The sequence below is a fragment of the Ursus americanus genome, chromosome 19 (assembly GCF_024610735.1).
Source record: "Ursus americanus isolate L20-20 chromosome 19, mUrsAme1.1.p, whole genome shotgun sequence".
Lineage (NCBI taxonomy): Eukaryota > Metazoa > Chordata > Mammalia > Carnivora > Ursidae > Ursus > Ursus americanus.
In genome coordinates, this window is record NC_142145.1 from 2,899,858 (window position 1) to 2,925,389 (window position 25,532).

Below are 25,532 nucleotides of genomic sequence, written 5' to 3' on the forward strand. Positions count from 1 at the left end.
GGTGCCTGCCTCCTCGGTCTGCACACCTCCCTTCCTGGTCTGCGTGCCCCCGCGGACCTGTTCCCTCCTGGTCTGCCGTTGGCCCCCGTGGACCCGTCCCCTCCTGGTCTGCTGTTTCCCCACCCTTCTGGCAGCTTGGAGTATGTCTCATCACTCTTGGAGGCCTCGGTGACCCCGTACCCCCATCAGTAGGCCAGTCTATCTAGTACCACTTGACCTTTGCTGGGGTTCCTGTCCTGCCAAGAGTGCTGGGGCTTCCCCAAGTGCAGTTGGGGGTATCTGGGCCCTAGTCTGGGGCCTTTCAGCCTCGTGCTGTTGACTTCCGAGCTGGTAGCTTTGTGGCGGGGGCTGTCCTGGGCTCTGAGGGGTGTTTTGCAGTGTCTCTGCTCTCCATCCCTAGATGCCAGCAGCCCCCAACCCCAGAGACAACCAGACTTGTCTCCAGATGTTGCCAGACGGCCCCACCGTGGCAAAGTGTGTGTGTATATAATAGCTCAGGGCGGACGGAGTAAGTGGGGCGCGGCAGAGGGACGGGGGGAGCGGGCGCGGCAGAGGGACGGGGGAGGGGATGCTCCGCTCTGCTCCTTGTTTGCTTGGAAGGTATTTCACTTGCCATTTGGTAGACTTCTTGAGCACGTTTTAGTTTCTGACAGTTTTCACACAGATTAGGTAACACGCATGCTCACGTTCTCCTTGAACATAAAATTCGCCTTTTGGTCCCTGCTCTTCACATTTAAACAGCGCTGATACCCTGTCGCAACAGCGCCGAGCCAGGGGACTGGGTGTCGGGCGTTGAGGTGTCTTTTGACCCATGGTGCCTCCGTAGACCCTGTTCGGTGGGACCCGTGTCCCCCGTGAGCTGGTGGGTTGTATCGTTGCCTTGGCTCAGGGAAGCCACTTCATCAGGTGCTTTCAAATAGAGTTATTATCCGTTGATCCTGTTTCCCGCCCTGCACGCCTAAGCCACAGGTTTGGAATCTCCGCCAGAAGGGGCCGGGGGTGTCCTGCTTGCCACACAGAGAGATAGCATTTGCTGCTGGGGAAGCATGAGGGTGGATGCGGTGTCTCCCATGGTTTATCAGACTGTGCTCTACTGGACACCGCCATGCACGTGTATGTACCCCCCATGCACACGTGCACACACACGCATGCACACTCACACTGCAGTGATCAAAGACGTGGGGTTGTTGGGGGTTGGAGTGAGGTGAGTAGGGACGGTGGACCCGGGGCCCCCCATAACCTGTCCTCGTTGCCCTCCTGGTTCTGCGGTGATTGAGGAGGGGTGGCGTGCCTCAGTGGGTCCTTACCTCACTCCCTGCATTTGCTTAGCTGCTTTTCAGGAACTTACCTTCATTACCAAAAATTGGTACCTGCTCACGGGTGCTTTGCAGAAGTCCCTGGGGAGGACTGGCGTTGAGCGTCCTCATTCTCGTGACATGATGGCCAGCAGAGCAGAAATGTCATGATTTCTGTCCCAGGGCAGGTGAGCTCCTGTGTGGGAACGGGCAAGCCGGTGGCGAGTCAGCACCGCGGAGTGGAAGCCGTCCAGGGAGGGCGCAGAGGGCCGCTCGTGACCCACCCATCTGGATGCCGGGCGGTTGGAGCTGTGGTTTTTGAAGACATCAGGACGATTGCATGTGACTAATAGAGTTTTTAGCCAGATTCTAAAAATAATCAGCAGTTCATTTTTTGCAGTTGCATGTTTTAGTTTTGGGGTGCATGTGTTCTGTAAAGCGCGAAGTGGACGGAAGTCTGTGAACGGAGGCGGGAAGAGGGGACCTTGTCTTTCTGCCACTTAGCTCCTGGTGGTGCTGAAGCTTGGTCTCTTGACGTTCGTAAGGGTATGGATTGATGCTGTCAGTTCTGTAAAAATAGCCTCAACACACATTTTCTCCATTTAAAGAATGGTGTGTTTGTGGGGTTTTCAGTTTTGGACTTTGTAATTGTCTGGCTGTGGGAAAATGAGTGCGTTCTCAGGACTCAGGGTCCTGTGTGTAATTATCGGGTTAGACAGTCGCTGACCCCTGCCGTCCTCCCAACCCAGGCACACTGTGGTTCCCTTGTGGGAAATCGCACACGCATGTGTGTGCGTGCACACGTGCGCACACATGACTGGTCGTGTGTGGGGTGCACGGTGTGTGAGTAGCCGTGTGACCATGTGTGCGAGGAGTGCAGGGCGAGGGCAGACAGGCAGACAGACACGGTGGTGAGCGAATGACCCTGGCCGGGCCACACGGAGCCTGGGGATCTCCAGGGTAGTGATGCGATGACTCAGCAGCACTGTAGATAATTAACGTACATGAACACAGTCTATTTTTAGATGTGATTTACGGCTCTCAACCCTATGGCTTCAGCTCTGCCACCACACCAGTAGGTCTTTTTTGGTCCTGCGTGAAACTGTGAGCTGCCAGCATTTTGAAAGGCAAGGAGGTTGTAAATTAAGGGGGACGTAGTAGCCAGAGGAAGGTGTTTTTTAGGTCAGAGGGACCTAAAAGCCCGACGTGGAGCTGGTGAAGCAGTTGCTGTTCTCCAGTGACGTTAGGTAACGGGATTTGGACGCTCACTTCAGTTCCGGTTTTGCAGTCAGCAACCTTGCTCACCGCCTGAGAGCAGCTCACTGTGCCCTTGCTGCGTTTGCAGCCTCTGTGGGGGTTTCGGGGGTCACATGGGACCCCGAGCACAGGTCATGGACTTTGTAGAACAGGTGAAGTGCAGGGAGCTGGTGGAACCTTCTGGGCCTCGGGAGCGGCGCTCAGAGAGGTCACGGGCCGACTCGGGGCAGCATCCTGCTTCCGTGCTGCCGGTTCCCATTTGTTCTCGTTTGATTTGATGAGCTGCCATCGCCTGTGTAGGGACAGAGGTGTATGCTTGGCTCACTTCTGAATCAGCAGGGGGATCTCTGGCAGCCCCTGAGCTGCTTATGTAAAGAGCAAATAAATTCGTTAGTTTTGACTTTGATGACGTCTCTAGCAAATAGGAGGCATGAGGCTGAGGTGTGACTTGTGCATACAACGTATGTCCTCGGAGAAGCCGCCCGCAGCCCATCCCTCCCACGCGTGCACACACACGTACATGCACACATGCATACACACACGTGTGTGCCATCGTCGATGTCCGGAAATTGCCTGCACAGAGTCAGTGCTCCAAAATACTGCTTTTCTGGGTCATCTGCAGGGCTGGCCATGTTCCTGAATGTCGGAGAAACGCAGTGGAGTGTGCTGCCCTTCCCCTTCACCCCCGAGAGCCGGCGTCCGCGGCAGGCCAAGTTCCAGGCTGGCCCCTGTGTGCTCCTGCAGCTGTAGGACCTTCTCCGCACTGGGGGACACCGGGTGGGGGACAGGCAGAGTCACAGGGCCCTTCCTTTCGGGTTCAGGTAGCAGAATTCGATGGCAGTGCTTTCCTTAGCTTTAAGAAAGTTTTAATTCATAGATTCGGGCCTCTGGCTTAGTCACCCAGATCCTAGTAAACAATCTCAGAAATCCTATTTTGCAACTCCTCCTCAAAATAGCAGTATGACTGAAATGGTTGAGAAAATACATGAAGTAATCGGGGCTTTTCCGAGATCCTCTGAGAGGCATTGTTCCATCAGGCTTCTGACTCTCTCTGTCTTGACTTCTGAAAACTGGGTAGGTTGACATGAGCCGTCATTTAGGAGCCAAACTGAAGATCCCCAAGAAGGGGAGCACAGTTACTGCCTGTTTATCAAAAGAGGAGGAAACAATGAAAAGGAAGGGATGGAGAAGTTCATGAAGGAGGAATGTACGTGAGCTCTTTTTTTCCTTTTGCATTTTAACGAAAAACATGCTAATTACAACCCCATGGTCACAACTCATAATGTGGTTTAGGCAGCCTGCCTGAGATTCCAGAAGAAATTCAGTGATGTGATTTGGGAAGAGTTGCTTAAATTATTAAGTGAAATATAAAACAGTTTTTTTCCACTGAGGATCTCTGGTGGAGTGGAACTGTTGAGATTTAATGTTTATATAAAGGTTGGAACTCCTCACGTGACATAGAACGTCTGTATGTGTTTTATACTCATTTATGCATTTGTAACCATGAAAGGCTGTAAGATCACCGGCTCAGCGTCCCGGTGTGGACAAAACCTCCAGCCACACGGGCTCTGGCCGGCTTAGTTAACATTCTCGGTGGCCACGTCTCTGCTCACGGCTTTGTGGTTCACGCTTCATCCTAGACCAGGACCATCTGTGTCAGGAATCATCTAGAGCTGTGAGAGAAGGAATGCTTGATATTATAGAATGGAAATGACTTTAATATAATATATAATATATATTATATAATATATATGATGTAATATATATAATATAGAATGGAAAGGATTTTAGTTTTGACGTACACAAAACGCTCTTTGTGGAAGGATGTAGGAAATCCCGCCACACCGTGCGTACGGTGGACTGTGCTCCCCTTTGGAGCGTTCCCATCTTTCCAGGTGCCTATGGTAGTTATCCACCCCCACCGCCTCAGGGCGAGTCCCCTGAACCCGGCCTTGCATGAAGCTGCCCCACACAGCCCCGGTCAGCCCCTTCTGCTGTTCTAAAGTGAGCATGGGTGGGGAAAGGCCAGAAACGTGGTGGCTTTGCCCCAGTCCCACACGGCATGGGGGCGCAGTCATGGTTCTCCTGGGGTGCTGTGTGGTCGGTCACCTGGGCAAGTGCGGGATGGCCCCATCTGGGGGACCCCACTACAGGGAAGAACCAACTGTGGAAATGTTTTCAGTTTACCACCTACTTCCTGCTTAGTCTTGAATGACTGTTCCTGGTTTTCCAACTTGAAGCCCCGAGGGTCGGTAACTTGTATCCATTGCGGAGCAGAATGTGGGACTCAGAACAGACGTGCAGACCTTACTTGTTGAATGAGGGGCCGTTGCCAGGCTGGGTTACACTGGATGAGGGAATTTTCCGTATTAGATACGGCGGCCCCGCGACTAGAACTCGGCCTTCAGACTTGAGTCTGGAGGAGGCAAGGACCCAGAGCCACCTTCTTAGACAATATGGTGCTCACACCCCAGAAACCGCCTCTGTTTTAACTTTGAAAGAAATTGCTTCGAAGTCAAGGTGGAAATATCTGCTGATGAAAATTTTCAAGTCATTTACCTATGTATCAAAGTAGTTTAAATCAGTTGCTAGATCATTAAATTAAGTTTCAGCAAGTTGGACGCTTGAAGGTTCCGTCTCCCAAGTCTGATTCATAGAGATACGTTATTCCTTCTAACTTCATGTTTGCCAGGTAGTTCGAGTGCGTCATTAGTTTAAAGCCTTCTGCACTTTAACCGTCTGAAAGTACTGATGAACAAACACAAACAGAAATGTGAGATGCTTGAAGACCTTTCGATGAACGACTTTCAAATGCTGATGAAACCTTTTCAGAAGAAATGGGCACGATTACGTTGACCAGTGTTGAAGGCACGTTCCTGGTGTGCATCTGTTGCTAATAAACTGTGTTGTCCCATTTCTGAGCTCAGGGACCACACAGGTAGCTGGGCAGGAGCCTGGGTGACAGATTGTGAGAAGGTGCCATCTAGCGGCGGACGGCTCGCATAGCGCACGGCGTCTGTGGCCGCCGGAAGCAGCTGCTCTAGGGGAAGCTGTCTTCCCAGTGCTGGGAGCACAGACCCAGTTCTGCAAGTCAGACACGTGCCTGATTTTAGATCTGAAGACTATACCAATAGATAATCTGATTAAAAAAAAAAAGATCATTATAATTTCTTTGTAAATACACATCATTTGGGTTTTATTTTTTTGGATAACAAAGCAGCAGAAAACGTTTTCAACCCGGTAAGCGCTGGCTTGTGTGCACAGACCTCATTCTTGTGCTGGAGACGTACAGAACTACTTCTCTTCTCCAATCTTACTCCTTCCTGGTGTCTTGAAGCATTTCTTGTGAAAGAGAAGCACTGGCTTTAGTCAGGTGCAGTCTCGGTTGTGCCTGAGGGCGACTCTAGACTTGCGTCCCCTGAGCAAGGAGGACCTCCGGAGGGGGCACGGGGGAGGCACAGGGCGGAGGGGCAGGGAGGAGGCGCCCAGTGCCGGGCTGCCCCGCACTCTTCCTTCCTCTGTGCTCCCGTGCTGACATTCCATTCCGAAATCCAAAAGTGGTAGGAGGACCTTCTTTCCAGCAATAACTTTGACCGCTCTTGGAAGATTTGATTCACTTTCCTTCTAGTTGTGTCAGATGAGAATGTTCATTGCTCTTCGGAGCGTGGTTTGTGGAGTTTTGTTTCATGATTTCTTCTTGCATTTGCTTGCATTTTTTCAAGTGGATGAGTCATAGTTTGCAGTTAGACTTGGGCCGTGTAAAATGAATAGCGGCTATGAAAATAGACTTGTGTTCTGCTCGCTGGGATAGGTTTTTTTTTTTAAACACAGCAAGCACTGGAGTGATGTGTTTTCGTGGTTGAGTGAGGATGCAGTTAGTGAGTTCTAGATTTCGAGAATGTGATTGTGCGTATGGCAGGACATATGGCCGGTTCGGAGCTGAAGCTATGTGGAGTCTCAAGGTGTCGGGTTAAACCTGGTTTTGTACTTAATGAACAGGAAAATTTTTGAAAAAGTCTTTCCCAGATTTTAAGCGTTAGGTTTTCTTGTATAAGCTGGTTAATTTGTTCAGTCAGAAATCTAGTATTTAACTTGTAACCCCTTTTCTTCAGGAATCAAAATGTGGCTTCCAAAGTGCGAAGACACTTGCTTACTTTTCTATTAATGTAAGTAAGTTAGTTTTGCAACTTGTTTTTGTTAATATATCAACTATTTAAAATGAAGACTTGGTATCAAGCCCCGCGTCAGGCTCCCTGCACCGGTGGGAAGCCTGCTTCTCCCTCTGCCCGTTCCCTTGCTTGTGCCCTGTCTCTCTCTCTCAAAATATTTAAAAAATAAAATAAAATGAAAACTCGTATACTGTACTCAGTCACACAGAATAAGTAGCAGGAGCAACTTAAGGAATAAAATACACGTTCATTTATAAAAATTTGAAAATATGACTGTGTAGCTGTCACCCATTACTTTAGTTACTGGCAGTTACCTTATCTCTTATGCTTTCTTCCTCTTTCTGTAGTTCACGTTGCGTGTGTAACAATGTACAGGAGAGAGCTTTAAAACATTCAAGAGTTTTCCTGGGCGTGGGACTGAACTGTCCTTAGTAGATAGTGGACCTTCGAGAGCAGTTTGCGTTGTTGTCCATGGACACGAGAGGCTGTGGTCTCAGGACGAGTGGAGGGAACCTCGGTGGCACTCTGTGTTCAGTGCTGGGGTCCGGGTCCCAGAGGGGCTCACGGTCTCCATGTGTGGTCATGTGGCCACCGGCAGCCCCGCTGTTCCCCTGCCCTCCTGTGTTCCTCTGTGGACAGCACCTTCCAGCGCTGTCTTTAGCTCTGGCTTATTTTCCCTTTTTCCAGAAGGAGAGCTTCCAGGTTAAACCAGCCCGTGGCAGTGTCTTCCTGTGTTTCCTTGGCTTCACTTGCACAGAATGCTGGAGTTGTGTGTTTTAACTGAAAAGGCCCATGGTTATTACAGCTAAAACTTTTCTTGAGCATTTTTTACGTCCTACCCCAAAACCTCTTATGGCAGTAATGCTCCTGCATCTTCTTTCAAGCCGAGGGCTGGATCTTCCTCACGTTTCCTTGAGAATCAGTGTTCCTGTTTCTGAGCTTTTGCTTACCGAATGATCTTTCCAGGGGCACGTTTTTTGAAAACATGTGCTGTTTTCTCTTTGTTGATGTCTTGCATGTCAATTGTCTGAGGAACTCCCGGGCTTCGGCTAAACCTTGACGCCTGGTGGCTCCCCAGACATCTTACCTTTACTCTGGCCTGTTGTTGGTTACCAGTTGTCCCGTCGTAAGAGAGGTAAAAAGAATCCGCTGAGAAATATTATTTAAAAACTGTAATGTTCTTGCTGCCACATCAAGGTTTTTGTAACTGGTGACATTTATTATAAAAGTTATTAGAAACTCATAAATATTAAAATTACCTGCTGAAATGGTAGACTTTCTTTTTTTTTCCTTTTTTAAAGATTTTATTTATTTGACACACACACACACACACAAGTGGAGGGAGAGGTAGAGAGGGAGAGAGAGAAGCAGACTCCCCGATGAGCAGGGGGCCCGACGCGGGACTCGATCCCAGGATCATGACCTGAGCCGAAGGCAGACCCTTCACCAACTGAGCCACCCAGACACCCCTAGACTTACTTTTCATACAGTAGTTACAGACTTGTTCAGGCTTGCAGTAGGTGGGGTACTTTATCTTTCGAGGAGGGTTTTGTATATGCTGTGTTAGGCTCACATCACTGGTATGGTTTAGGAGAGAAGCTATTTTCTGTCTCCATTACCCACATTTCCCCCATCTGCCTCCATGCAATTAGTTCATAGATCTTTTCCTTTCAATAAAGAGGAGCAAGTAGGAAGCGGTATGAAGACCCCCCAAAGTCACAGCCGCTGGGATGGGACAGCCGATTATCTGACTATGTGGCTTGCCATCAGTCAGAGCACAGCCCCCGTGTGGGATCATCACGGCAAATATTACGTCTCGATTTTCATTAAGAGGGTGGGGCTGCTGAGTGAACCCCATACTCGGGTTGCACAGGGCTCCCCGCGGGTGGGAGGAGGGCCCTGGGGAAGGCGCCTCTCTTCCTGCTTCCAGTGCAGCCCGGGAGGTGCTGGGGAGGTGCTGGCTGTCCCGGGGTCGTGCATGGACCGTGACTCTGCAGCTCGCGGACCCCAGGAGGCCGGCTGGGCGGTCCTCGCCATTTGCTGCCGGTGACATCCGCTATCGTGCGGTCATATTTAGTTTGCCTTTATCACCATGTGGTCATGCTTCCTATCTTAGAGAGGAAGTTCCTCTTGTAGAATTGCAGGACTTGAGAGCATGTGGTTCAGTATGAACAGTTCTGGAAATTTGCCACTCACGCGAGGCCCTATGCTTTACCCTAAGCGCACCCAACCTAAATATAGTCCTGTCCTGGGAGAAGCCAAGCTGAGCTCGCCCCGCGTGGCATCTGCTTCTCCTCCAGCAGGTGCTCAGGACGCAGCAAGGACATGGCCTGTTGACACCCTCCTGAGACAGAGCATCTCAGGCCCCCTTCCTCTGAGCGCACCTCCGTCCTGCACACCGCACTGCGGGCAGTGTGTCTGCACGCTGCCCCGTCTCAGCCGGGGAAGAGAGAATAATTCTTTTTCTCTTTTCCATATTCAGCCCACATTTGTTACAGAAAACCTGCTTATTTTTCAAAATATGCAGTGTTTGGGAGTAGCAGAGTGGAGTGGTTGGTTGGTTCAGTCATTTGTCCTCACAGCTTGAGTTTGGATGTGTCGGCATCGCCACGCCGTCTCGTGGCCCGCGTGAGGACACCAGCAGAGCTCATGGTAGAACACAGCCTGTGTTGGGGTGCGGCCCGCGATAAACATCCAAGTTCTGTTCTCAGGGCTGCGGGGACTTGGCAGCGGAAAGACGGCCTTAATAATAGGAAGTCCTTATGTTTTAGCGAGAGCGAGACAAAGGATGCTGCCCCAGCCAGACCTTTCCTCGTAACGTCCAAGCAGGTGTCTGATTTCATTCGTGGACTGAGGAATTCCAGAGGGAGGGTCACCTTAGAACTCTCCAGGTCTGAACAATGCCGGGGTCCTGTCGCCATAAACCGTGAAAACCGTCATGCCTGTCCCCGCTCCCGTAAATGGGCATTCACGATAGTGGCCGAATTTCCAGGACCCGCGGTTGGTAACTAGGTTGGTAACTAGGTTGGCAGTTTTGCTGCTCGTTGCTAGGACCGCGAGGCCTCGTGACTGCCCACACCGGCTTTACTTTTCATCTCCACGAGCTCCTGAGAAGGATTTGCTGAATTGAGTAATTCATAGTCCACTTCATACTTTTCATACTGTGCTCGGTCTCTGTATATGTGACTTTTGGACATTAGATAACTGTATTCATTCATTAATTCAGCGTGCGTCCATGCAGCATCTACCTTGTGCCAGGTGTGCTGGATGCTGGCGATAGCAGTGCTTGGATAAAATGTGGTCGGTGTTTTTGGAGCTCAGATCATTTTGGGGAGCGGCAGAGAGGACACGTACCCGCACACAACACCGAGGAGGACAGATGCCAGGGAAACAGCGAGTGGCGGGAGTGGATGTGCGAGGGCGTCTTATTTTATGGAGAGTGGTCTGGGAGGGGCTCCTTGGGGAGGGAGCAGAGCCTGGAGAATTCCTGGGGCCTGTGTGGCGGTGGCTGTCTGCATGGGAAGCCCACTCCGCTGGTTAGTGGACGCGCTGGTCTGGATGAGGCGGAATGCAGCTCTCATGGTCAAACCTTTGTTCCATTACGGCCCAAGGAGGTGTTCTGCAGACCATTTCAGTGACTTTGTTCTGTACTTTGTAAAATATTCCTGCTGTACCTTAGGTGACCAGGCGCTCGCTCAGTCACATGTATTTTAGGGCAGAAGAGTGTAAAAGAAAGGGAGGAAAGCTTGAGATACCCAAACCTGGAATAGAGTCTCCGTTCTCCCAGATGGCCCGTAGCTCCGTTACGCAGAAAGCGTGGCGGTTGGACCATGTTGGGTGTGGATCAGCTCCCCCTCTGGGCACCCCCGGCTCTCTGCTCAGAGCCTGCAGGGTCTCCCAGTGCTCCACGGCCCACCAGGGAAGCTTTATTATCTTGCTTTCCCTGGAGCCTACTTCGAACTTGTTGAATGCTGGTTTCTGGTTGAAGAGCTGCGTGCCCCCCAGAGCCTTCTTGACCAAGAGATTCAAAACCTGTTCCCCACGGTCTTGCAGTTTTGTCTCCTCTCGACCCTGGAGCTCTTTACCCTCTGCTTTTCTGTCCAGCTCCTCATTTTCATGGGGACGAAGTGCGAAAGATCACACACGGTCTTCCACGACCCTAGAGTGTCCCTGTCGTGTGCTTGGTGCCACCCGCTCCCCGTGCCCTCAGCCCCGTTCCCGAGGGCAGCCTGGCTGGCGGGCAGTGAGGAGCTGGCCTGGCCACCGGCGGGCCCTGGACATGAGCGACTTGGCTCTGTGGGAAGGCTGCCGGTGTGGGGCAGTGACGCTGTGCGTGTGGACAGACCAGCCACGCTCCCACTTCTTCTGGGCTTCTGTTACGGACGGTGGTAGCTGATAACATTCCGTAAGATCCGCGGATGCTGGAATCCGAATTAGTCCTCTGTGTTCACAGCCTAGCTTACTGGGGTGGGACACTGGAGAGACCGGCCACACGTCCGTGGATAATGGGGGCAAGTCAGTCTGTGGGAAATCTTCTGATGCCACTCAGTACACAGCTGCTTGCAGGGACCAGAACTTCACCGTGAAGGGCCCATTGGGGGTGTTTTGTGCAGAAGGAGGCCTACTGTAAGGAAGGGCCTTCCTGGTTTTGTGCTTAGCATGGAGTTTTGGGTTTTGTGTTTTGTGTTTTGTTTGAACCAGAAGAGTGGGAAGGTAAATTATAATGAACCTGAAAAGAGAGGCAAACAGCCCGAGTCACTCAGTGGACAGAGGAACCTACGGCAGCCCGTGCTCACGAGTCAGCGACTGTAGGAGAACCCGAGGCTAGAAATACGGCCCCATCCCAGTGCCTCCCCTGCCACGAGACGCCGCGTCCCCCGGGCACCCCCCCCCGTTACCGAGGACGCGCTGCACAGCTGCTAGTGTTCAAGTTCTAATCACACAGCGACAAAGCGTTTTTTAAAAGGTGGTGTGCCCCCCTAAACCTCGCTCACACGTACATGTGCAGAACGGGCTCGCACGGAGAAATGAGGGCACTGGAGAAGCACGTGACAGCAGCGGCTTGTGGTCCCCTGTCGCTGGGTCCCTTAGAGCTTCGGGGCTGGGGGCAGGTGGCCCTGCACAGTCACTCGGTTCCTAGGAGCTGACTTGGGCTTCTGTGTGCCTGTCCCCGGGAGAAGTGGCCACGCGTCCACCTCGGTGTCCCCTGTGGCCACGTCCTCTGTGACTCCCAGGTGTCGTCCTGTGTTGACCCCACTGCTCTTCAGTCTTGGCCACTGTTTGAATCACCCCAAGTTCTTTGTAGAAAAAGCTGATGGAGCAGGGCCCTCCCCTGAAAGGCTGGCTCTCGGTCCGGGCTTGGGAATTTCTTACCCGTGATGGTTCGTGTGGTTCCGGGTGATTCTAGTGTGCAGACAATGCTTCCCTTGATGAATAAATCATTCCTTCGTTCATCCCACACTGAGTGAATGTCAAAGTTTGAGGCAGTGCAGCCATCAGCCCTCTTTTCTAGGTAGAAGAGTCCAAGATCCTGCAAGCCTTTTTCATCTTGCTCGGTTTCCAGAAACCTCCCCCAGTAGGCCGGTTCTGGACATGCTCCCGTTCATCTTGTTTCCTCTTAGTGTGTGGCTCAGAGCTGGGCCTGGGCTCTTCCAGCTAGATGTCTGCCTGAGGATGCTTTCTTGATCTAACACACTGGGCTTGTGGTCCCCTAGGGCCCTGGAGTCTTTTTCACAGCACAGCTCTTAAGCCAGACCTTTCACTTCCTGTGCTTTCTGTTTTTCCTCATGGGACTTCATGTTATTTTTCAGCCTTTGTTCCATCTTGTTGAAAACTTTTGAGTCTTTGTTCTGTTGCTGAAGGTTTTGGCTGTCTCTCCTAGCTGAGTGTCAGTCTCAGATCTGATAAACTTGTCTAGTTGCATTTCTTCATTGAGGCCACTGGTAAAAATGGTGGTGGGATCACAGACACTAGCATCCTTCAGAGACCTTCCTCCCTGTCGGTCCTGGGCAGGGGCATTGGGTCAGCTCACAGTCCAGCTCGGAGTCCTCAATGCAGCCTCGCTTCATCTGGTCCCCAGATGGTCAGGAGAGGCCGGGCCCATGCGCCGAGTGACCAGTGTCATAAGCCTCTTCACAGAGGGCATTGTGCTGGACAGTCCATGGGCTGTTATGGTGCTGGGTGGTTTTTTTGCCAAACCTGGGATAAAATATTTTGAAACTCATCCTATTTTATAAACAAAAACACCAAGGCACGCAGAATTTGCCTTGTATTTCTCAGCATGTTTTGACGGTGTTAACGTTTCCACATGCTGCCTCCGTTGCCGTTGAGTGCCGTCAGGTTCTGGGTGGTGAAGAGTGAAAGTATTTAAGCGTCACTGTGCAGGCGTGCCCACGTGTCCGTGTTCTGTGGTCGTGGTGGAGGGCCTGGGGAAGAACATGTGGACAGATGTGGCCGAGCGGAACACACCTCACGGAGATGCAGGTGCTGCTGTGTCTCCTTTGGCTCCGGGGGTGCTCGGCGCGCACACCCCACCCAGGAGCAGAGCCACACCCGGCTCCCCTCCCAGGAGCCAGGCTGCGCGGGCAGTGGGCTGTGTTCTCACAGAAGGCAGTATCCTCCCGACACACAGCCCGGGAGGGGAGCCGGGTGAGAATCCCGCTGCACGGCCTCCAGACGCCCTTGGTGCTTTGTCCTCCTTCGTGCGGAGGAGAGACGTGTGGGTGATGCCCAGGCACCGTGGCTGCTGAGCTCTGGCTTCTGGAAGGCCGTGAGACGTAGTCAAGGTGTTCGGCTGCGTCGATAAAATGTCACATGTGGGCGAGGGCATCAGTTTGCAGGGACCAACAGTGGAAAATATGAAGGAATTACACTAAGAATTTATCTGTTAAAAAGGAAATTATAGTGATAAAGAGTTGGAAAAGACTAGGTAAAGACCTTGCAAGAGACGACAGTACAGTTGTTGAAGGACCTCTTGGTGGTGACCCTGTAAAGCCAGTTTGGGTTTGGGCAGAGGAAAGTTCTGTTTCCAAGATGCTTTAGGATGAGGGCTGCATCACCCAATTTTTTGTTTTTTTTTGTTTTGTTTTGTTTTTAAAGAATCTCAGCGATGGAGCTCCGATCTTCCTTGCATAATTTTAATAGCTTGGAAGTTTTATCCTCTCTTAATCTCTAAGACAGCGCCCCTCACTTCCCTGCCAGCCCGAAGTCTAATGAGGCTGACACTGAAAGCAGTGTTTGCAGTTGCCCGTGTCGTGCTCGTCCGGTGGACTTGGCTGCATGTGGGTCCACAGCTCTGGTGTGTGTGGGTCGCTGGGTCCCCTGGCAGCCCTGCTGCGAGTCCCCAGAGCTTGCGGGGCCCAAGCACCGGGCAGGACCTGCAGGCGCTCCCTGGGGACCTGGAGAGGCTGGGCGGCAGCAGAGCCCGTCCCATGTGTACGGCTGCACCATCATAGCCATTACTCACAGGGTCAGTGATGACCCTGATGAAGCGAGTATATGGGGAGAGGTGGGCCGAGCAGCCAACTCAGCGAAGCGCCTTGTGTAGAGAACGCGAGAAGCAGCGCGTCAGAGCGAGAGTCGGAGAGCCCGCGTGCAGGAGTGGAAATGCGCTGTGGCCCGCGGCCCTGTCGTCCATCCCCTGCATCGGGGCAAGAACAGGACCCGGGCCCACGGCTCCTTGGGGCCATTTCCGGGGCCCGCTCGCCTCCGTGGAGTAACAACACACAGGCCTGCTTTCAGTTGTGGGTTTTTAATGGCGAGGGGAAAAGAAAAGAGGTGGTAATGGGCACTAAGAATTAAAAATACGTCAGATTGTCGGTTTTTCCCATTCTGAACTGTCCCTCAGGAGTTAGATGGCCACTGGGAAGCAGTCCCTCCTTTTTCTCGCGACCAGTTTCCCGTGACACCAGCTTTGCCCCCACCCCGTCGATGGCTCTGATGACCCCGTGTCATGTCACATGTTTCTTGTGATCTGGTGTCTTGGTCAGAGGTATTGGAAGTTCTGCTGTGATGTTTTATAATCCTTTCTGGGAGCATAAAATGTGGGGACTTGGACGGATGTGCTTCGAACCCCCCACAGATGTACAGTGTCAGGTTACGCTGGCCTCTCTTTCAACTTTGGAATTCGGTGCATAGTCTCTGGCATGTGTTTTCATAAATCCGTGCTCCTTTAATACAGGGAAAGTGAGGGCCCCAGCCCCGGCGTTTCTCTTTGAACATTTTGAAAGTGACTTTGATATTCTGAGCATCAGTGGGAAGTGAACAAAGGCCACGAGGTTTCCACACGTTTATTCCCAGTTTAAGCAACCTCTTATCAGCAGAGATTTCCAGGGCTGCTCAGTGCACCTTCCGGGGAACAGGACATGATACTCAGGACAGGCAGACATCCCCAAAGTGGCTCACATGTTAGCATTTTGGTGCGACAGGGATCTGAAAATTTATCTGTCCTGTGTCCTCTTATCTCCTCACCCATTCTGCTCATCACTGCATACTGGTCACATGTTTTATGTGGGACGTAATCCTTTAAAGTTGCATGGGAGTAGTTCACTGACTACCTACTAATTAAAACTGCACATTTGTTACTTTGCGCTCCTCTGATCTCCGTCAAAATGCACTCTCTGAAGGGTGCCTTCCTGCTTCCATGAAGATCAGTTTGGAATACATTTTTTAAAAATACCGATTTGATGGGATTCCTGAGCCTTAACTCCAAAAAATATACTTGGAAAATTTTTAAAGAACCTTTTTTATAAATAGACACCTACATTCCACTGCAATGTTTAAGTCTCTAAATATTCTTAAATAAAGACCAGCAATGTTGGGCCTTGCCATAAGGGGGCACCCAACACTTTCACCCATTGCAACGGTGACAGGTGTTGTATCCACGATGAAAAGCTTGTGTTCTGTGGTTTGGAGAGGTTTGAGATATCCGGGAATGTTTGTACCTTGCAAATGTTGACCTCACTACACTTGGAGTCCATCAGGGCAAATGTAAAATGGAGTTTCTCTCAAGTCGTGTTGTCCCCTCGGGGGAATTCTGCAGTCTGGTCTGGTTCCGCAGAGGCTACAGCACGGCAGGTCTGAGGGGCGCGGAGCCCCGCTCCCACCTGGTGCTCATGCCCCCATGCAGCCTGGTGTGGGAAGAGGCAGGCCTCCCTGTGCAGGGTGTCCGGTGCACCCGCCCTGTCTGTCTTGCAGGAGCACTGCGGATGGGAACTCCAGGGGCAGAGAATTCAGGGTCCCCGTCCTGGGCATCCCTCCAGGGAGAGGCGGGGATGAGTAGCCTCAGAGTCATAGGGACCCTTTCTGGATCAGTCTGAAGTCGACCTGTAGCCCAGAAATGTCTGGGGCAGCCATGGGATCCCCCGGGGCAAAGTGAACCGTTTCAGGCCCAGCCTCTGCATGACCACGGGCTGCATCTCAACATCTCTGGGTCTTCTTGCCTTAAGTCCGCGGGATCCCTAACCGTGACTGCGTTTAGAGAGTTCTCTGAAAGTCGGGAAGCCTCGTGCTAGTACAGAGCAGGCATTTCTTGGTGTTTGATGTAACTAGTTAGCCTCTGCTAATCAGTAACTGCGTAGTTATAGATAACTAGATTTTATCTCTCCTGACAGTCTACAGAGTTAATCAACTGAAAGAAGAAACCCCACCCCAAATACCATCCTTTTGCCCTTAAATCTGGCCCGCTCTTGACAGTGTTGTGGGGAGGAGCCCCGCGGTTTCCCGAGGACCCGTGCCCCTCTGCGCGAGAGGGCCACAGTGCCTTTGGGTGTGCTGCTGTATCTCCTTCTGTCTGATGAGAAATGGTAACTTCACGTTTTACGTTTTGATCCTCCAGGGGGAAAGCCACACCGCTTCTGCTTTTCTGAAGAGACAGCATCGACCGTGCTCGCCAACGGAGACCAGAGTCACGCGCCTGGGAGTAACGCGTCAGACACGGGCACCGCGGAGCCCAGAGCGGGGAGTGCCGCTTCTGTGTCTGCACTCGAAAACAGGGGCCGAGATGCTTGCAAGAGAGCAGAACGGCCCAGGTTTTCCGTGGACTTCAAGATGCCGGCGTTTCACCTGAAGCAGGAGGTCGCCATCTCCAGGGACACCGCAGACTTCCCTTCACATTCGGATCAGACTTTTCCAGAAGGAGCAGACCTGCAGCTCTTGTCCGAGAGCCCGGCTCACCCCTTGAAGGAGAAGCTGTCTGATTTGCACACGAAGGAGCATGCGGCGGGGGGGAGGAAGGCGCCGGCCCCCGACCTGATCCCACTAGACCTCAGCGAGAGGTCGAGCCGGGACGACCCCAGCCACAAGGAGCTGGCCTCATCCCTGCAGGCTGCGCTGGCCATTCACCCGTGTCCTTACTGTGACCACAAGACGTACTACCCCGAGGTCCTGTGGATGCACACGCGTATCTGGCACAGGGTCAGCTGCAGCTCCATGGCCCCCCAGTGGATTCAGCCCAATGGTTACAAAAGCATCAGAAACAACCTGGTTTTCCTTGCCCGGAGCGGACGCACGGGCCCTCCGCCTGCCCTTGGGGGCAAAGAGTGCCAGCCTCTGCCCATCGCTCGGTTCACGCGCACTCAGGTGCCAGGAGGGGCGCCGGGGCCCAAGGGCAGTTCCTCGCCCCTGGGCATGACCACGAAAGCCGCTAGCATGCCGAAGAGCAAGGAGAGCCATTCCGGGGCCCCCTGTGCGCTTTGGGTGGCCAGCCCCGACGGGCCCCGGCAGGCCAAACCTGGCCATGGCCCTGAGCCACACGGTGCCCCCACACAGCTGCCCCTGCCGAAGCCCAGGCAGGAGGCCAGCCCCAGACCGGGGCCTGCGGCGGGTGGCGGTGGCTTCAGCCGAAGTGCCACCCCCACGCCCTCCGTCATCGCTCGGGCAGGCACCCAGCCCCCGACCAGCAGCAGGCCAGGGGACAAGTATATTATCCCTCCTGCGGGGGCCAACCTTGGCCCCCCGAATAAGCACAGTGCCCCGGACCCCCTGAAAGCCAAATTCAGCCCTCAGCCTCAGGGTCAGCCACATGTGAAAGGCGATGGGGGCCCCCCTCTACCTCCCCGCGAGCCCTCCTCCAAGGCCGGTCAGGAGCTGCGGCCGCTGGCCAGCTGTGGAGCGGGCCCCAGGGGGAACGCAGCCTTGCAGGCCCAGTCCACCCTGCACGCCAGCAAGCCGGAGCCCGCGTCGGACAGCCACGAGAAGCGCCTGGACATCCTCAATATATTTAAGACGTACATTCCAAAGGACTTTGCTTCTCTGTACCAGAGCTGGGGTGCCAACGGTCCTGCGCTGGAGCACGGAGGTAAGACGAGCGGGCCCCTCCCTGCCCCCTGAGGAGCACTGTTGCGACGGTCCTTGGCCGGCCGTACGGAGGAGCCTCTCCTTAGGAGGTGGGGAAGCTGCCTGCCGGCTGGCTGCTGTCTCAGTGCAGAACAGAGAGTGAGGCAGGTGCACCCCTCTCCTGCCCCCACAGCTCTGCCCGCTGGGGTACAGGTGCCTGGTGCTGGGGCTGTGAAGCTGCCGTCCCCGTGGGGCTTCCCTCCTGGTGATGAATTCAGAAAAGCTGACATTTGACAGGAGCAGGCAGCCTTGATGCCCCTCACATCCTTTGTCCTTTTATTTTTATTTTTTATTTTTTAAGTAAGCTCTTTGCCCACCATGGGGCTCGAACTCCTGACCCTGAGATCGAGGGTCACACGCTCTACCGACTGAGCCAGCCGGGTGCCCCTTCCTTTGTCATTTTAAACAAAGAATCAGTAGATATTCTTTGTCTCTTTTCTCTCAAAAGGCAGGAATGTTCATTTGAAGTGACTATTCTAAGTTTATTTCTGTAGATACGTAATTTAAAAATACGTGGCAGCTCACTGGTGTTAGTAAACAAACCCTGCAGAGTGTGACTGTACCATATACAGTTTGGGGGACGGGCTTGTGCCCAAATTCCAGGAAAGATATGCCTTCAATGGCCATTTTCCTTTCCTGCCAGCGTCTGGGTCTTGGCGCCTCGTCATGAGGTTGATGAGGAACCGCGGGGACCACACGCTGGGTGGGGTGCCCTCCTCCCGAGCATGAATTATGGGTAGCCCTCCCTGAACAGCACTGGGAGATCAAAGGATTTGCTCTTCACAAACGAAAACCCCGAGGAGCTCTGTCTCTCTGTTCAGTGCCTGTCTGTGAACTGAATTGTTCGTCGTGCACCTGTCATTAAAGTGCTTACCCCCAAAAATGACCTTGAGATCCGCCTCAAATTCCAGCAAGTTGGAAGCACTTTTGGGGAATGTGGTTCAAGGTTTGGTGGAAGCTGCGGGACAGTGAGATACCCCACCTCCACTGTGAGAGGTGCCTGGCCGAGGAAGGTGGGTCTCTCCCCGAGTTCCTGGCCGTCTCCAGGAACCGCGGGGCCTGCCCGGATCGATGGGAGCTCTGGAGCCATCCTGGCTTGGCGAGCAGGGCCTTCGGCTCATGAGGAAACACGAGGGTGTTTTCTGACTAGGGAAACACCGGGGGGTGCCACAGTCTTGGAGATTTTGCCAGTGGGGTCATTCGAGGCTGGTGTCGTTCCTCTGTGCTCAGAGCCAGCACGTCTTGGGAACTTTCTAGACTGAAGCTAGAAGTGTGGCTGGCCGGAGATCGTTGAGACGCACTCTACGCCGAGGTGCCCGTGAGGCACAGCGTGCCCTTGTGTCTACGACTCTTGTGCCTTCGGACAGAGTGCTCCGTGCCGGCGTGTAGCGGGGCACACGCTCTTGCGGGTGGTGGATTGCGGCTGGCATGTGGCTTCGTGTTTTCACATTTTCAGATTTCAGTCAAACTGAGTGAGCTTTGCACAGTCTCGGCGATGTTGTCCAGGTGTGCGGATTATTTGCTGTGGAATAGAATATCAGCGTATCGGTTGACCTTTAGCCCTCGTGGTGGCCTCATTGCTTTAGGTTTGGGTTTTCTTGGATCCAAAAGCCGAGACGTTGCGGGCACCCGATAGTGGGTGAGTGTCACTGGGTACCCATGTTCCTGGCAGCCATGACCCTCTGTCCGGTCCTTCCCGGGGACTGTGGCCTCCAGCACCCTGAGCGAGGGCCTCACATCACTGTGTCAGTGGCTTCCGCTCAGCGCCCAGACCTGTGACGTGTCACACACAGCCACACCTGCCAGTTCACACCTGGTGAGCAGCATTCCCGCCTCCGTGACGGCCCTTCATGCTGCCCGTGTGTCAGTGCTGTGGTTGCTTTTACCCCCCAAAAAAGTAGAAGTGAGTTTCAAGGTAAGGTTTTGAGAATTTCAGATGACAGATTGGAAGTACACAGTAGCCTGAAATGTTTTCCTTTTCTTAAAAATTTTAAAAGAAATGGTTCTCAGGGTTTTATGTGTTTTTTAAAGAGAGGTTCCGTATTTATCTTGTAAATGAGAGAAATGCTAAATTGTCCGTAACACGTATGTGCTCCTCTTGGGTTATTGGCTCTGCCGTGTCTACACTGAAATACAGCTGGGTGTGAGCTAGCAGATGTAGGGTGTTTAAGTTCACGCTGACTTGGGTTTCTGAAGGGGAGTGTTCTGAACTTTTCGGCTGTAATATACTAATAAATGCATTTTTAGAACCATGGTTTCCCAGGTTTAGGGAAGAATGGGGATCGGTTTGTCTAGGTCCCTTGGCTGGTGTCTGTGTGGTGGCCGCATGGTTGGACGGGATGCTCCGGTGAGGGGGTTGCTCCCCTACACGGCCCTTCCCCCTGTGGCTCCCCTTGGGCTCTGGTCTCGACTTCGGGGCCAAGCCTGGGCCCTCCCGCAGGTAGGTCTCTTGATTCTTCGAACGGCTTGGCTGGTCTGCGCCCTGCTCGTGTGTCCCCTCTGTGGCCACCGGGCCCTCGCTGGTTTCTTTCTCCTCCTTGGAATGTTTATTTATGGCTCTTCAAGTGTTGGAGTGGCAGGAAATGCAGCAGGCTCGGCATGGCCTGACCGTCTGAGAGGTGAGCAGAGTACGAATGTTTCCTGTTACAGAGGCTCGACTTCCGTTGTCGTAGCCCGGGAAGTATGAGCAGCTCCCCAGATCCCATCACCAACACGGTTCTGAATGTGCCCGTGACTCGGATTCCTACAATTTTTGTCTTCCACCGGTTGCCCCGTGTCCGTGGCTTTTGTGTACTATACCGTTGACTTCTCGTCATGATCTAGAAAATTAAGTTCATCTATATTCCAAGTCCTCTTTTTGGCCTGTCTGACTCGACGAGCCTGCCCGTGCTGTTCAGCTCCTGTTCTGTGGTCTCATGCATTTGCTGTGCCCGCCCCCCGCTCGGGGGTGTCACCTGCGGAGTCAAGGTTACAACTCCTCCATGCAGGCCGCCGGGGAGCGCACCGCCTGGCATCACGCTGTAGCAGGGGAGGCAGAAGTCTGCAGGACAGAACCTTCCAAGAAGAGTAGTCGTCTGTGTGCACGTGAAACGTTTGCAGGGGGCAGCGTGCTGCTGGTTTTCAGGGCCTGTGTTCTCCTCACACAGAAGGCCTGCAGTCCGGAGCCGCCTCCGAGACGTCGGCTTAGCGCACGTTAGGGCGGGGAGTTCTCAGAGGCCTTTTCCCCACGTGTGTTTTGACGAATGATGTTTGTGTGGAAGCCCTGCCAAGGGAGGATGGATGTTCTGTGGCGTGACCACTGTCACCTCCTGGAGGGACTCCGACTCCAACCCTCGAAGCCTGAAATGCACGGTGTTCCCTGTGATTGTTCTGCCACGAGGCTGGGAGGTCTGGAAACTTCTGTCTATAGAGTACGACTGTTCTGTTGATGGAATAGTCATAAAATAATACATTCCCTGGGTTTTCAGACTTCGTGGTCAGCCTATGTTGGGTGAGAATATGAATTTTAGAATAAAAACTTGAAGATAATAGGATGAGATTATTCTAGATGGAATAAGACATGAGGTCTGTTGTTGGGACTTGACAAAGTCACTTCTACCAAGGACACACGGATGTGAGGACGGCGAAAGCTGCGTGCTTCCTTTGTGTGGTTCTGTGCAGAGTCCATAGAAGGTGTCCAGCTCCGTTTCCCCTTTGCAGACAGGCACGTATGTTGCAGCACAACCGGGTAAAATTAACAGGCAGGGCTCCAGAGCGGAGTCCATGCCTGCCTCTGGAAGGCTCCCTCTGCCTTTTGCTTGGCCTCCTTCCCACACAACTCTAGTTTCTAGGTCACAGCGTTAGGGCTGTTTGCTCACCAGTCAGTCTTCAATTCAAATGAAGTTTATCACCTTTTTGATTAGCTCAAAATTTTGGAGTAGCTGGGGCACCATATTATTGACCATAAAGGGCAAAGGTCTGTTCTTAAAAAGTAAAGAGAAAATGATGTGCAAAACACACGGGAGAACAGTGTGTGTGTGTGTATGTGTGTGTGTGTCCGTGTGTCCCTGCACGTGTGTGCACGCGCTGGTGCATACTTAATTCAAGGAAATACGGTCGGCTGAGCAGAAGTGTTGGGTTTTTCTGCTGCGACGTTGGATGGGAGGTAGGCAGCTGACCGAGTTCCTCACAAAAACGTACTGAGGCGACGTAGTGTGTGAAACTGCCAAAGCCATGTTGTTGCTCACAATCCTTGCAGGTATCTGGTGTGGGCGTCGTTAGAATCCACACGGATGGCACGTCCCAGTACACCCGGGAGAGTCTGCACGACCAACGTGATTGCCAGGGAAGGTTCTCATAGGATGAGCCCGGGCCGTGCTTCTCATTCGAAGGAGCAGGCAACAGAATTGCTTTAGAAGCTGAGATCTTCCCGGATCAAACTGAGGAAGGAAAAATATTCCTAAAAGACGTGCCTAGTTAGCTGTCGGCAGAAGCTTCCACGTTGGGGATGTGTGCCCAGAACCGGGTGGGTTTGGGGCCTGGGACGTGCACAGCCATCTGAGGCAGGCTGCTAAGCCTCCCGTCGCCGCGGTGCTTGGGGACACACGCAGCGGCGGTGACGGGCCAGCGCCCGAGGACACTGGCCGGGCGGTGCTTTCCCCACTCCGTGACTGGGGCGCCCTGTCCACCTGGTCAGCGCCGTTTCATCAGGACAGTGGTGTGAGTGGGGGTTAAAACCTGTCGTCTTACCCTTCTGGTGTTCCTGAATGAGGCAGTGGGAGATCGAGGGCTTTGTGGGCAAGTTCTGCTGTTTCCCTGAGACCCATGTTGAAGGCTTGCTCGGTGAGAAATCGGACAGAGTCTGTCTTACAGCACATGCATGTCTTTAATGATTATGTCCATGACGTTGTCCGCAATGTAAAAGCGATTTTGCATTCTTTTGGTCTATGGGCGCACTCTGAATTCGGCCAAGAATTTGGTTTCAGCTAATTTGATGGAGACCATTTGTCATCCTTTCCATTTGCCTTTTACGTTCACGTATCAGATGTTAGGGACAGACACAGTCAGCTCCGTGAGCATCATTTAAAACTATGTGTTGCTCCAGGCAGAACTTTTTCTTTTTTTTTTTTTTTTAAAGATTTTATTTATTTATTTGACAGAGATAGAGACAGAGGCAGCCAGCGAGAGAGGGAACACAAGCAGGAGGAGTGGGAGAAGAAGAAGCAGGCTCATAGCGGAGGAGCCTGATGTGGGGCTTGATCCCGGAACGCCGGGATCACGCCCTGAGCCGAAGGCAGGCGCCTAACCGCTGTGCCACCCAGGCGCCCCATAAGCAGAACTTTTTCTGGTTGTTTTTTGGGCTGTGCTTCCGTCGAGTTACTGTTGAGCCGTGAGAATGGGGTTCAGGGGAGGCCCTCTGGAGCTGCTCCCCTTCCGTGAGCATTAGCTGTTCTTCAGAGAGATGCCCTGAAGCAGGCAAGGCACGGACAGGTGAGGGCCGTGCACCCCCGTTCTCACAGAAGGGAACATGGGGCCAGGGCCTTATGTCCGGCCCAATTCCCAGGTGTTCCGTCTATGCCCTGGAGGGCACGTGGGCACACAGGTAAGGGGCCAGGCAGGCAGTGTTGGTGGCGTGGTGGGGACAGGTGGCCAGGCCGCAGCCTCCCAGTCCCTGCACCTGGCCATCCCCGCGGCAGCACCCCGACCGGCGGGCGTTGGATGGCGGGAGGGCATGTGGTTGCCCGAAGGCCCTGCACCCGATCGGGCCACAGTGTGGGTTTCAGGTTGCTGTGATTTACGCTCCTCGCGGTCCTGCGTATGCCGGCTGTCAACAGAGCCTGGGGGAAGGCTGCTGGTTGTCCCCCAGGCCTGCAGGTGCCCCCATCACACTGTTAGACAGACTAATGATGTTTTCCTCTCGCCCCCTCCACTGCCGCCGCCCCACCTGCACACCACCCACGGCCACCGCCGCCCAGGGACGCTCCGGACGCAGGCCCGCCAAGGAGACTTCGTCTGCGTGGAGTGTGGGACGCGCTTCCACCAGCCCGGCCACCTCAGGGCCCACACGCGGGCCCACACAGGTACCCCGCCCGCCACCGGGCCTGGGCCACCCGCGGACCCCGGGGGGGCACTGGGGAGAGGAGCCGCCTCTGCCTTGGCTGTGTCCCCAGCCACTGGCACATGAGCCCCCGGCCCGAGCTGCATCACGCACCAGACTCTCCCATCCAGCCCCTAGAATGGTCTTCCCTTTGCATCCGGGTGCTGTGTGGTTTAATTTGAGATAAGCCTGTTTGCAAATGTCCCATTTTAATTAGAGGGTCGAGTCCTCAGCAATGAATATGCTAATGAGTTCTGCTGCCCACGGCATGCACGGAAGTCACTGTGCCCCCGTCAGCATGACATGCGGTGCGGGGGCTCCCTTTGCTGGCACTGGCCAGCCACGGCGCTGTGTACCTGGGGCCCCCGTGGCCAGTCGGGGATGGTGGCAGAAGCCCCCAGCCTGTGTGTGCCGAGCTTGCCCGCGACCATGCGGGCCGAGAGCCGTGCGTGGGGACCCTGCGGGGGGTGGGGGCCGGAGGGCTGTGTCGGACATGCGAAGGATGCTTCCAGCAGCCAGTGTGATGCAGATTGACAGAGGCCAAGTGGTAAGTAATGCAGGAGGAGGGTCCCTCCACGCAGACACTGATAATTAATGTTGTCAGTGACGGCTTTCTTCAGCGGTGAGCTCTGAATGAAAAAGAGCAGTGGCCCCAGGCAGCTGTATCCAGTCTCTTACTGTAAGTGTTGAAGTAAATTGGTGCTTTCCGGCCACAGGCGAGGCGCTGGTGTCTTTTCTGTGCCAGTGCTTTAGCTGTAAGAGCCTCGCGTCGTGTGCCGTCGTGGCGAAGCTGGCACGCTCCTCCCTTCACGCACCCCCTCGTTCCCACAGCGGCGTCAGGCTCTCGTGGCCTCCGAGGGGCCGAAGCCCACGCCATCCCCGCAGATGCCCCCAAACAAGTAGGTCTTCCGAGTCATTGGCTGTCGGGTTACTGTGGTCGCCGGGAAGAGACGTGCCGTGGTGCTCAGCACAAAGGCCCCAGTGGCTTTTTCTTTTTACCAGAAGTGTAAACAGCCGTGTGGCTTTGACATAGACCCCAGCCCTCAGCACGGTCTGGGGATGAGCAACACACCCCGGCAGCCGTCGTGGCCGAGATGGACAAGGACGCGGCAGGTGCACGCAGCTGCTCTTGGTCCTGCTGGGGGTGAGGACGTTGCTAGAGACCCGAGGTGCCTCGCACACTAGGGACCCCTGCTTTTCTCCCCAGCGTGTTTTTGTACAAGTTTGTTTGAGAACAAGTTTTGCCGTCTTTCTTCACGGCGTGTCTGTGCCCTGCCGTGAGACACGCCGGGCTGGGTGTGGCACTCCACGGCTGTGTCCGCTCCTTGATCTGTTCCCTGCCCGACACATTCGACCGGCATTGTCGCCGTGCACGGGTACCGTGTACATGTGCACCTGACA

At 53.6% G+C, this 25,532-nt stretch overlaps 1 protein-coding gene across 12 annotated transcripts in view; it reads left to right on the plus strand.

Annotated features, from left to right (window-relative positions):
* Window positions 1-25,532, plus strand: part of ZNF516 (zinc finger protein 516) — a 228,310-nt gene that overhangs the window by 80,702 nt on the left and 122,076 nt on the right. For 6 of the 12 annotated variants that reach the window (XR_015727568.1, XR_015727570.1, XR_015727569.1 and 3 more), the window contains exon 3: window positions 16,557-18,017. Coding sequence is in view for 8 of the 12 variants with exons in the window: in XM_087869724.1 (XP_087725850.1) it covers window positions 16,557-18,017 (1,461 nt within the window). In the remaining 4 variants the exon portion in view is untranslated. Of the gene's footprint in view, window positions 1-16,556; window positions 18,018-24,009; window positions 24,115-24,962; window positions 25,031-25,532 lie in introns of all 12 variants that reach the window. The other 6 variants (XM_045790283.2, XM_045790284.2, XM_045790285.2 and 3 more) reach the window with 2 other exon arrangements.